Below are 13,716 nucleotides of genomic sequence, written 5' to 3' on the forward strand. Positions count from 1 at the left end.
ACCATTTTCCAAAGGGATTTTCAAAGGAATTTTCATTTATGAAATCCCAAATAATCTCCTATTTCTGATCATCTTGGGAGCTATGCTTTTGTCTCAGGAAATCTTCACCTGTCCCATTAATTCAACATTAGTAATTTAGAACAAAGAGCCATAAGATACAGATCAAGACAACATAACAGACTTAAAATATTTATGTATTGTTATTTGCACTTGCTGTGACACCTTTGATTCATTTTTGTTTGTATGTTCAAGACAGAAAAGTATTCTTTATATTCAGAACCTTTTGGGGAGGGAAGGAGGAAGGGAGAGTAGACATGATAGAGTTTGGAATTATTTGCTTTCTAACACAAGTCTTATTGTCAAAGACGTCACCTCTTTGTTTTTCTAACATTTGTTAATGGTCTTCGCCTTGTTTTTCCATAGCTCTTTAAGGAAAGTATCCATTATCCAAACTGTGGCTTAGGAGAGTAGAAAACGGATATGCTTCCTCACTTCCCTTCCCTTCCAAAGAGAGTGTAGGGAATTGAAATCTGTTGTACTGTCTTTCTGAAGGACTTTCTAATTAGTGGGATATAGTTTATAACAATACCCCGGCTCCCTAAGGATCTTTGGTTGACCTATTCTTTTATTGAAACAGGAAACAAGCAGGACGAGATGAGCTCATGGAAAGAGGGCTATCTCTAGAGAGAAAACTAGGAGAGGCCAACAGACTACTAAGAACCTGAGATGGAATGGGATATTGTCATGCATTATTCTACATGCTTACTTTGCTGCTTAGCTATGAATCCAAGCAGGAATTGCAAGCTATTATTAGAAAAGCGAGCTAAATAGTTTGGGATGGATAACCTCATATCCCATGCATTCACTTCCCATTAAGAATCCAGCTTCCTGCTTAAGTGGATGTCTTTAAGTACTACTGGCTACTTATCCATTCTAACTGGAGCCCTTTATCTTTGCTTTGGGATATTTCCTTTTAAAAAATGCCTTTGAAATCTCTAAGAAATAGAACTTCCTTTTGGAAATATGTTTATTAAACATTAATATTGGAGAATTAATTTGATACCCAAGTTTGTCACCAATTACTTGAATTCCTTGAACAACATTCACTCTCTGAAGCATCTTTTTTCCCCTTTGAATAAAAGGCAAGAGTTGAAATTCATCTTCTCCAGGGTCTCTTTCAACTCTGAATTCTATGAGTCTATATAGTTGATAAAATACCGTGCTGTGGTTATCCATCTCTGGCTAGACATAGGAGAGTGATTTCTCATCAAAAGCAAGCTGGGAGCCTTATGAAGTGGTCACCCAGCTTTCATCATGCTCAAGATTCAATTCTGATGGAATGCTGATTTTGAGCCTCCTCTGGGCTCTGGAACTACTCTTTCTTCCATTGCTGGACCACATTTTAGGAGTGGTGGCTTAACCATTAGCACTGCGGTGATGTCCTGGGCATTATTAAACTTGGTTATTGCATGTGTCCTTTTTAAAATTGTATTTCAACTTTTCCACTGCATTCACTATTTACTAAAGCCTTTTATATGTACATATAACATTAAAATAAAATATGACATAATGAACTATCCTCAACGTCGTCTGCTATCTAGTAAATGAACTCTCCTCCTTATATTCTGAAATCCATTAGCGTACACTGTTTCCCTCAGTGGAAAAAAATCCACAAAATATTCCTTTACCATGAATGTCTTATATTCAATTCTTTGTAAATATGGAGCACAATTAAAGATCAGGTGTTAATCATTATATATCTTAAAGAGAAAAATAGAGGGGGGAGAGAGAGAAACTTAAAGACCATCTAAATGAAGGGAATAATACACTTTTCCATAAGAATACATGGAAATACCTCAAAAAAATGACATTCAAGACTATTGCATGAATCCCCGTTGAAATAATAAATTCAGCACCAGCAAAACTGGCCTCAATATATTTTGCAGATATGGGGTCTTATTGGACTGACTCATAGTCCAGAATCCAAAACACAGTTGGCCTCAGATTTAGTCAAGTGGAGTGTTGTATTAGTAAAAGTCAGTGGTCTTGAAACAGCATATTGACATATTGTGATCTTCAGAGTCTCATGGCTTCTAATCCAGAAATTTCACTTTAACTGGACCATGGCCTTTTTCTTACCAAACTTTCTTTACCTCACTGATGATTGTTTCTGCCTAGTTAAAACTTTTCTGAGAACATCTGTATTCAATATCTTTAACAACAAATTTCAAGTGTAATTAAGATATATATTTATTTATTCTATGTGTATGTGTGTGTTCTTGAGTGTATGGATGTACACCACATGCATGCAGGAACCTGTGAAGGTAAGAAAGGGGCCTATGATTCCCTGGAACTGGAGTTAAAGGAAGCTGTGAGCTGCCATGTGGGTACTGGGAATGGAACCCAGATCATCTGTGTAAAAGCAGTAAGTGCTTTTAACTGCTGAACCATCTCCCCAGCCCTGAAATTCCTCTTTTAAGAGGTATCTCTTCCTTTTTTAATATCCGCATCTTATTTTCTTATATTTCTTCCTGTAATAAGTTAGAGAAGTTTAGGAATGCCTCTATTTCTTCTATGTAAAAAATTTCAGATTTATAACTTTGAAAATATATTTCCTTAAACTAAAGCATTTTTAGTGTACCTCCCCCCCCCCAAAAAAAAAGCAAAAAAGTGGGCTAGAACGATGGCTTAGTGGTTAAGAGCACTTGCTGCTCTTCTACTGAAACCAGGTTCGATTGCTAGCACCCACATGGCAGCTCACAACCATCTATGACTTCTGTCTCAGGATCTGATGCCTTCTTCTGGCCTCCTTGGGCACCAGGCACGCACATAGTGTACAGATAAACACTTACACATATAAAATAAAACATTTACCTAAGTTCACCCAAAGCGCCAAATTGAATGCCAATTTCTTTACTCACCCCTTCTGTACACTAGAGTATTTTAGAGCTAAAAATATTGCTCATTAAGACTAATCTACCAAGAATTAATCTTCTAGATAACATCCATATTGGATGAGAGGACCAGCATCATTTTAAAAAAAAAAAAGCATCATTTTTAAAGTTCTAAACTTGGCTGTAGAGCTTCGTGACTAAAATAGGCCAAGCCCAACTTTCCCTCCAACAAAACTGCTGTGTGGGAATGCGTAGCATTTGTGCTGAATGTGTCAAAGGAACAGTTCTCTTCTGCCTTTCAGTCACACAGATTCCGTGCTACAATTTCAGAGTGCTTTAGTTTTATACTTACTTCTACTCCTGCCTCTTTAAAGCATTGGGGTCTTTTTCTTTTTGTCCTGAGTTAACTTTTCTATGCCTTCTTCCCTCTGTATTCTCACATTCTAGTCCCAGAATGAGGCTGGCCAAACAGTTTTCATCCAGTATGTGCTTTTGGTATGCCAAATTCCTTTTCTGTGCATGTGTTCACTCTTTCGATTCTGACTTCAGTTTCTTTCAGTTTTATTCAGTAAAGTATCAGCAGTCATTGCGGTGCTTTGTTACAGTAAACTTTTTAAAAAGTGCTTTCCATTTTAATGATGGTGTATATCCGAGGCAGATGTCACCTATAACCTAGTGAAATGAAATGAATTCATTTTTATGTAGGTTAATTATCTTGGGGCCTGGTGGTCCAAGCCCTGTGAGTTACAGCAGAAGGGCAGTCAACATCAGGGCACTCTGCATGTCATCAGTGAAATATGCAAAGCTATCTGGCTTATGAGTTTACCAGAAGATCGGGATAGAGGTTATGGAAATAATAATGAATCACTGTGGCAAGGGCTGTGTTGAGTTGAAAGGTCATGTTCATTGCACCAAACACTGGGGCTGAAATGAAAGTTCCCGTCTTCCACCAGAACTGCGATGGGTCTGGAGCATGGCCCTCTTCCGTGATAGATGGGGTTCAGTTGGTTCCCACTGGGACTCTCACTGTGTGAATATGCAAGCACGTGGGATCTTTAGGTCAAGCTGCAGAAAAACATACGAGTAGAGGTCAGAATCACTTCTAGTAATAAAATTCGATTTTGCAATAATGAATAGCAATAAACATCAGCAATGCCTAAAATATATGTAAATATGTTTTAGAAGTATTTACTTTGAAACAGCTTTTAGAATGTGTTCAACTAAATAGTGTTAGGATAGATGTTGCTGGAGGGCTTCTCACCAGGTTCCACCAAAAGCCCCGCAGTCCCACAATCCACGTATAAAATAATCACTCTGACGCTTATATTACTTATAAACTGTATGGCCGTGGCAGGCTTCTTGCTAACTTTTCTTATATCTTAAATTAGCCCATTTCTATAAATCTATACCTTGCCACATGGCTGGTGGCTTACCTGCGTCTTTACATGTTGCTTGTCCTGGCGGTGGCTGCAGTCTCTCCCTCCTCAGCCTTCCCGTTTCCCCAATTCTCCTCTCTCCTTGTCCCACCTACTTCCTGCCTGGCAACCTACTTCCTGCCTGGTCACTGGCCATCAATGTTTTATTTATATAGAGCAATATCCACAGCAGATAGATGTTCATCCATTACATAAAACAAAATCAGCATCATTCTTTTTCATCAAGTTTTATATAGTTTTAGTTTAGCGTACAAAATAATGGGCTTCTCATTGACATTTTCACACACATACATATACATACACACACACACACACACACACATATATGGATATATATATATATATATATATATATATATATATATATATATATCCTTGTACTTCATTCATATTCATTTTCCTGCCATCTCCCAATTTTTTCTCCCTTATCCCTGGTCCCCATGTTCCTCCCAGATGGGTCCCCTTCTGTGTCTATGTCTGTGTGTGTGTCTGTGTCTGTGTGTCGGTGTGTCTGTCTGTCTGTCTGTCTGTCTGTGTGTTAATTCTGCATATGAGAGATACTGTGTATGAGAGAAGATGTGGATATTTTCACTTTCTTCCTATTACTGTCTCATTCCCTCCCTCCCCTTCCTTCAGGTTCTTTCCTTTCCTCACAGCCCTTTTCTACTTTCATGTATAGAGTGCACACATTTATAAACAAAATACAACATTTAAGGTTCCACATTTGTAATTCTACCAAACCCAATTAAGATGTAAGAAAATTATAGATAACCTAAAGAATTACCCATAATTTAAAAACTATGCTGTATGTACACAGTCTTTAAATGCTTTGACGAGACGAACTTAATGGGAACAAATTATTTTCGCTACTGTTCAGCAACAATAGAGTGTAGTGTTGAAGTGTTTCACTTTGTTAATTTTCCTTTTATGTGTTCAGATTTCTGGAGCTTTTTGGAAAACAGGCAAAGGTTTTTATCATGGATCTATGCAACGCCCTAATCCAATGCAAGATTTACATCCTGCAAGACAAGACTCAGACTCACTAACTGGGCTTTTCCTGAAAGCCACTGTGGAGCAAAAGTGCTAAGGATGCATTGTGTTTTCTCCACGATGTTATTTCTCACATTATTATTGGATCTAGTGCCGTTTTATAACCACTGGGCAACACCTTTGATATCTTTACAGGATATATTTATAATTATCATATTTCTAGTGAAAAGCAGTAAACAAAAACACAGGAGCTGGCAAGATAAGTCAGGAGGTTTAAAAAAAAGTGCTTATTGCACACACTTGGGAGACATGAGTTTGGCTCCTAGACTCCACATAAAGGTAAAGGAAAGAGTCAACCCCACAAAGTTGTCCTCTGATTTCTACACGGCTGGTGTGATTTAAATGTACTCCTCTCCACATACACATCATATGCCCATACACAATAACAATACATATTAATGTTTTGAAATATAAGACATTTAATTTGGAAAAAAAACTATGATAAGGAGATTATAAACATCCTTAAAATTTGCTTCTAATTGATGTGCTTTCAAAGAAGCTACTAAATTTGGACACCTCTAATAAACACTTTAGTGAGAATTTGCATCATTTTATTACACTTGGCAATAGCTATGTGGCAAGATGCCATGAGTAACATTCCTGCTACTCTTATTTGGTAGCAGTTTTGGCTTTAAAGCTAAAACTTTTTTGTGTGTGTACTTTGAAACAACTTTCAGAATTTTGTTCAACTCATCATTTTGGGTTCTTAAATGTCTGTTTAATTTTCAACATTAAATTTTTTTAAGTCGTGGTACAGATGACCAGCCAATTTTGTGATTAAAAAAAAAAATCAAACTGATTTACTTAATGATTTCAGGCACAGTGCAATGAAAATACAGAAGATAGTTCATAATGCATATTGTGCTTGTTGTTTGCATTAGGATTGAATAGGAGGCAAAGGTGTTCCTTCGAATGGTGTAATTAAAATGAAAACTACTGAGGAAGGGGTGTTGCTCAATGTTGTTCAGTGACAGAGCACAAGCCTACTACATGCAGGACCTTTGCTTCCATACCCAGTGCCTCAAAACAACCATTGAATCACCAAAAACGTTTAAACTTTACATTCAGTACTTAGTGATAATGCTTAAGTGCCAGGTACTTGCTATGGGGGCACTTTACATGTCCCTGTCACTTACTACAGGGCTTTTTTGCACACAACATAAAACCAAGACCGTGAACCCATTATGCACACACGGTGAGCTATTAACATCGAACCTTACTGTCACCTGACAGCCTGTGTTTTACTGGGATGTCTTGACTCTGGCCCTCCTGTCCCACAAGCATACCCAGTCCTTCTGAAGCCTTTTGATCTCTTTCTTTCTGTGGTGTTTGTCTCCAGATCTTGAGGTTATGCCATTCACTCAGGTTTCGACGCATGGTAATTTTATGGATCAAGCTCACATTGTCTTATCAAGTGCATTTTATAGCCAGTTGGTATTTTGTTTTTCTGTACCTCTCCTTCTCCATTGTGTCTATTAGAGAGCAGGAAAACAGTGAATACTTTCCTTCACTGGCTGCTGGCTACAGCACAGGGATGAGCTGTACGCATTGCTCAGTGTTAATTGAATGAGGAAGATTGTCATTTCTTAAAATAACCTTTAAGCTCAATAGAATTTCCATGCACATGAAAAATGCTTCCTGCAATTATCTAAGCTAATTAGGTGAGTCCCTAGAGTTTGGGGTTCATCTGATGTGAGTGAAGGTCTACTTTAACCGTTCTCTGTCAATCACCATGGATACTCACATGTTCCTCAATGAGATCGTCAACTAATCATTTCAAAAGTAGTACAGACGAGACATATTTATTAAGTTGCATGTAGTTCATCTAAGAAAGTCTCCTCTCAAAAATCAATATTCTTATAAAATAAATGAAGGAATAATACTTATTTATCATTTCTATTTTTAAAAACATGGACAAATCTTAAGATAGGCCTGTATTCATTATTCAGTATTATTATTTATCTCCTGATTCTTCAAACTCCCTTAAAACTCTCATTCTTTTTTCAATTGAAAATAGAATTTTTCATACAATATATCCAGATTATTCTCCCTTCCCTTTTTCTTCAAGATCCTCCCCACCTCACATACCACAAGCCACACTCTTTCTTACTCTCTCATTAGAAAAATAAGATTAAAAATAAAAACAAACTTGAATATGAGAAAGCAAATAGATGAACAAGAAAGAAAAGAGCCAAAGAAAAAGTACAAGAAACACGTATACTGAGATATTCACATTCACACATAGAGAACTCCCATATAAACATAAAACTGGAAACCATATTATATATACAAAGGTTTAAAAAAAACAGAAAGAGCGCCCCCCAACCAAAAAAAAAAAAACCACTTCACAAATACCATTGAATTAGTTTTGTGTTGGCTATCAGCTGTTGTGCATGGGGCCTGCCCTTAAGTGTGGTTTGTATACCCAATGAGCCACCACTGGAGAAAATTAAAGGTTCCTTTGCGCTGTTACACAGTTGAAGATAGCATCTGGATTAGGGATGTGGGCTTGTGTCCACTCTTGCTTTCTGCTCTGGGACCTGATCTGGCTTGGACCCCTATGGGCCCTATGTATAATGCCACAGTTTCTGTCAATTCATATGTGCATCCATCCTGTTGTGCTGGAAGGCCTTGTTTTCTTGGTGTCATCTATCCCCTCTGGTGCTTACAATCTTTCTGCCTCCTCTTCCTCAGAATCCCCTGGACCCTGAGGGGAGGGATTCGATGGTGACATCCCTTTCAGGACTCAGCTCTCTATAGCCTTTCACTCTCTGCACATTGTTTATTTGTGGGTCTCTGTGTTAGTTCCCATCTACTGCAAGAAGAAGCCATCTGATAATGGCTGAGCAAGGCACTGATCTATGACTGTAACAGAATGTTGTTAGGAGTCATTGTATTGCTATGTTCCTTTAGCAGAACAAGAGCATTTGGTTTTCCCCTGGGTCAATGCCCTGTCTAGTCTCAGGTTCTAGATCACCGGAGCAGTGTCAGGCATGGGCTGCATCTCATGGAGTGGGCCTTAAGTCCAATCAGATAGTAGTTGGTTAATTCCAAAACTTTGTACTACTATTGCACCAGCCTATTCTGCAGGCAGGACACTAGTGTAGATCGAAAGGCTTGTAGCTGGGTTGTTGTTTTCTTTTCTCTCTTTGTAGAATGTAGAGTATCTTCCAGTACTATGAACACTAGCTAGAAAGTAAGAGTGAAGGCTCAAGGTTGACACCAGCTTGACTTCTCCATCTCCGGTGACTTTTATAAGTATTGTATTCAGCAATAGGGCCTTATTAACAGTTTGTGGAGAGTAACCAATAGCCTTGGCAATAGTCTGAGTTATTTTCAGGTTTCCAGGGGGGCCTCTTTGGTCAACAACTTGATTCTGTATAACCCATTCCTGGCACTGAAGGGTTCCTTTTGTAGCATACATTCTCATTCTTTGAAAAGCACTTGAAACTAATTTTAAAAAAGAGAAAAAAGAAAAGGAAAAAGAAAGAAACGTCCCTGAAATTTTTATGAAAATAGTACTTCCCAGAAACTGATTAACGAGACTAGACAGATATAAAGAAGCACAGTCTTAGTTTCTTTTCCTGTTGGTATGGTAAAATACTCTGATGAAAGAAATTAAGGGATACAGAATTTATTTTAGCTCACAGTTCAAGGTCCAGGCCATCATGACTGGGCAGTCAAAGCGGCAGAAGCCTCACACAGCTGGGCATATCAGCTTCACCAGTTTTCCCAAGTTTCTGCAATAAAGATGGTTCAGAACATGGGAGTTTCTTGCTCCTGTGCCTCCTTGTCTGCTGTCTGGGCACAAAACAGAGTGAGGAGGGAGTTTGTCTTCACTCTTGTGACTCATGGGCGGTTCTGGGACTTGATGAGCATGAACGTTCCTGTGAAGTGCCTCATAGAACAAATGTCACAGAGCTTTATGTTTGAAGTATTACCTGTTAAGTGTTAATTGAAACACATGGCTTTGAGGTCTGTTTCCACATGTTCTCATATTTCACATGTGTTTGTGTCTTTTCAGATAATCACAAGGACTGCTCTGGTGTGTCCTTACATCTCACACGGGTGCCGTAAGTGCCTCCAGTTTTTCCAGACAAGATCTTTGAGAACTTAGAAATGTTTTTTATTTATTTGATGTAGATTAATTAACCTGAAATTCCTGGCTCAAAGCGATAACTATTTGTTACCTCAATGTCAGGTGTCTTATAAGTAGGCTTCAATGAGAGGCTGTATGGGCAGTCAGTCCTTGTTAGATTGAGCATGAAAGAGTCACCTCCAATCCCTCACAGAGTTGACTGGGGCTCTCCCTCAGGTTGTTTGTTTGTTTGTTTCTTTGTTTGTTTGTTTTTCCTTACAAACTGTAAACAGTTTAGATGACAATATATACAGGGATGGAGGAAGAAAAAGGAAGAGGAAGATTGAGGACAGGGTGGGGAAGGAGAACAATGAGGAGACACGTTATGGGACTGACTAGTCCAAAATGTGTAGAGCTAAATGGAAATTCAGGACAGAGTTGATATGGTTGCATTACAAAAAAAATAAGCAAATAATAATAATGATAATGAAAGGGCTTGTATTAAAGATAAGATTTGAGCCATTTGTCATTTAATAAATTAATCTTAGCAGTGGCGTCACACTGGTTATATTTGGTAAACATCACTTACTATACTTATATTGCCAACACTCAAGAGAGAGAGCATTAAACAAGAACATGTATATCACAGCTTTGGATCACAACAACCCTGTTAAGGTCTCCAAAGAAGTTTGAATTATGGAGGATGGAAATAACATGAGCAGAAGAGGAGTAAAGGAAAGAAGGGAGGGATGGAGAGAGGGGGAGAGATGGAGGGAGGAAGAAAGAAAGAAAAATGGAGGAAGAAGGATGAGGACATTGAAGAGACATGCTTTAGGACTGACAAGTCTGAAGTGTGTGTCTGAAGGGCTAACTTGAAATTCAGGACAGAGTTGATCTGGTTACATTATTGGCAGTTTTTAGGGAGAATTCCATCATTTTAAGGGAACTCAGTCTTCTTTCTTAGGACCTTCAAGGGTGGAATGAAACCTACTCACATTATGGAGAATAATCTGCTTTATTCACTGTTTAGTTTTAAATGTTAGTTAAATCTAAAACAACAACAAGATCTTTTCCAACAATATCTACATTGGTGTTTGACTGAAAAGGCAGAACCCTTTAGCATAAGCAAGTTCCCATGTAAAATTAGCCACCCAGGAACCTTTCCAAAATACCTTCACAAAAATGAAGCAGTTTTTAAGGAAAAAAATAAGATATTGTATATTCTATATCTTTTTCCTCTCTGCTTCATTTTGATTTACATGAGAATCACATTTTATAAACCATTATGTCATATTTTTTCAAACAGGTATTTTGGCTTTGTCACAGAATCCGAGAAATATTATTTTTTCTTTTTCTTTCTTTCTTTTTTTTAGACAGCCTTTGATTGCTGGCATGTACCTTATGATGTCTGTTGACACTGTGATACCACCGGGAGAGAAAGGTAAGTAAGTAATGACCACACAGTATTTTCCATTACCTCATCAACTAGTCTATAAGAACAGAGTTATAGACTACCAGCTTATAGAACAGCCAATATTTATGTGCACATCTTAAAAATAAATCAGTTCTTTAGCGTCCATGGATTTAAAAAATTATTTCAAGCCAGCAATTTATTGGTTTTTTAATATTTATTTATAAATATGCCAAGAATGGAGGTTCATGGACTGGTCATGTGTTGTATGAAAACTAAATTTTACAAATAAGCTATTCATTCTTTAGATGTAAAAGTTAAAGTGCATACTGTATAGTGGTATAAACTATTATGTGGAAAGGTTCAAAATCAAGAGGCTAGAAAACCCAACACAGCTCAGCCTTAGTACTTAAATATATTAATTTCCCTATTTGCAAAATGGAAATAACACCTTAGTCTCCCAAGTTATAAAGCTACAAGAATACATATGGCATCATTGATCCAACGATAATGTCACATTGACTGTGATATGTTTGTTTGAGTAGGACTCTTTTAAAGTTAATGTTTAGTATGGTTTATCTATTACTGTTTTTAAAATCTATTTTAAAAGCGTATTTATTTTATCTTTATTATTTGCCAGACTGTAAATAAAAGAAAGAAAGAAAGAAAGAAAGAAAGAAAGAAAGAAAGAAAGAAAGAAAGAAAGAAAGAAAGAAAGAAAAGAAAAATATAGGGTTCATTGTAAATATGGGCATCCAATTTAATGTTTCTAGGTATTTTTATTCATTTTTAAAAACTCTTTTTGCACTAACATAAAACAAATTTAATTTTTTCCAACAGAATAAATTTCAAGAAAAAGGTAAAAAAATCATGCCTCTGTCTTAATAAAGAGTATTTTAATTTGCTCCTTATCGTTCTGTTGTTAAATGAAATAAAAACTTTAGGGAGAAATAAGATCAAAATGTATTGTATGAAGAAGATTTGAATAAATAAATATGAGGCACAAGGCTCTAACTCATCTTAGTAAAATGTCTGGCACAGAATAAATTTTTGATGTCCACTGGGTAATGAATGAGTGTTTATTTCACAAGAAAATCAAGGGGCAGCACCTGAGACTACCTCACACATATTTTTAACCAAAAACAAAACATGCACTATTCCAAATGCATAGTGAATTCTGTCTGTGTTTTTGTTTCCCACAGTGGTGAATTCTGATATTTCGTGCCATTATAAAATGTATCCCATGCATGTGTTTGCCTACAGGGTCCATACTCACCATTTAGGTAAGAACTCAAGCTACATGTTAAATTATAAATTATTGACATATACTTGCTGGCACCATAAATATAAAATTTAAATTATGCTAGACCTTAAGTACATTTTTATCAAATTCCTCAAATTTTTATACTGTTTCATCATGATTTCATTAAGATAGTACTTTGAATTCTGAAACTATTGGGGTTTTATTTTTGAAAAGAAGGTAAATATTAAATGTGGGTTTTGATTTTCTAAACGTTTATTATATTGTATGTTTCAATTTGTGTTTATTAAGGTAAGGTAGTGAGTGGATACAGAGTAAGAAATGGACAGTGGACGCTGATTGGACGCCAGAGCCCTCAACTGCCACAGGTATGTAGTGCCTAATTTAATGCTTCCCTTAAAGCCTCTCTAGATGTGATGGCAGTACTTTCTTTCTAAGAAATTTTTTTTATGAATTCTATGAGAATTTCATACAATTTACTTTGATCATGCTCAACCCTCCCCAGGTTCCCACAGATCCCACCAGGCCTCCCCACCCACCCAACTTCAAATTCTCACTTTTCTTTTTTCTTAAGCTGTGGAGTTCAGTTTATGTGGCCGACTCCTTCTGAGTGGACCCTACCCGGGCATGTGGTCAACCTAACCAGGGGTCACACCATTAAAGAAAACTAGCTCTCCTACCAGCAGCCCTCAAAGGACACGAGTTTCTGGGATAGTGGTGGGACGTCATGCCTACCTCTCCCACCTCCGTTCTGGGATTCTTTCAGCCTTGAACTTGCACAGGTGTTTTTTATGCTGTAACTTCATATAACATTCATGTAACTGCCCTTCATGTCCAGAAAACACTGTTTCCTTGAAGTCATCTACCACCTCCGGCAGTCACGGTCTTCTCTATCTCCTCTGAGGAGGTCTGGTGTGATCTAGACATCCCACTTAGGGCTGAGCATTCCAACCTACCTTCCTCTCTGCTTGCTGGACAGCTGGGGTCTCTGTGAAGTGTCATCTGTGCGAGGAAAAGCATTCTGATGAAGGGGTTGAGAGGTGCACGGATCTATGGGTACAGTAATGTCATTAGGAGCCATCTTACTAGGTTGTCAGTATTTTCTGCCCCGTCATTCAGTCTGTTTCAGAAAGCTCTTCTTCTAGACGTATTGAGCCTGGGCGGCAGGCAGGGAGGGGGGTGTTATAAATAGTGTTAGTTTATTTTAAAGTCTGGCACTTGTTCTGTAATGTGGAATTGATGGATTAAGGGAGAGCTCATTTTATCTAGCCGGTTTTGTTTGTTTGTTTGTTTGTTTGTTTGTTTGTTTGTTTTGTGCAAGGATCAGGAGAGCTGTGTGTCTTCATCTTTTCTACCCACAGTGCTCCAGGCCTCATATGAATCAAGCATGCATTTGTAAGTAATAGTAGTAATTTTAATGAATTGTTGCGTTTGTCTTCTGGGCAGGCTTTCTACCCCGTGGAGCACCCAGTAGATGTTACTTTTGGTGACATCCTGGCAGCAAGATGTGTATTCACTGGGGAAGGAAGGACAGAAGCCACCCACATCGGGTAAGAGTCTGCACTCCCCCTATTCACAGAGAGTAT

The 13,716-nt window shown here is 37.7% G+C and overlaps 1 protein-coding gene across 16 annotated transcripts in view; it reads left to right on the top strand.

The window, feature by feature from the left end:
* Positions 1 to 13,716, top strand: part of Pam (peptidylglycine alpha-amidating monooxygenase) — a 281,804-nt gene that overhangs the window by 193,547 nt on the left and 74,541 nt on the right. For all 16 annotated transcript variants that reach the window (XM_006985735.4, XM_006985733.4, XM_006985738.4 and 13 more), the window contains exons 8-12: positions 9,405 to 9,453; positions 10,832 to 10,899; positions 12,072 to 12,152; positions 12,422 to 12,498; positions 13,577 to 13,680. In XM_006985735.4, the coding sequence (XP_006985797.1) occupies positions 9,405 to 9,453; positions 10,832 to 10,899; positions 12,072 to 12,152; positions 12,422 to 12,498; positions 13,577 to 13,680 (379 nt within the window). The remainder of the gene's footprint in view (positions 1 to 9,404; positions 9,454 to 10,831; positions 10,900 to 12,071; positions 12,153 to 12,421; positions 12,499 to 13,576; positions 13,681 to 13,716) is intronic.

Source organism: Peromyscus maniculatus, chromosome 13 (genome assembly GCF_049852395.1).
Source record: "Peromyscus maniculatus bairdii isolate BWxNUB_F1_BW_parent chromosome 13, HU_Pman_BW_mat_3.1, whole genome shotgun sequence".
Taxonomy (NCBI): domain Eukaryota; kingdom Metazoa; phylum Chordata; class Mammalia; order Rodentia; family Cricetidae; genus Peromyscus; species Peromyscus maniculatus.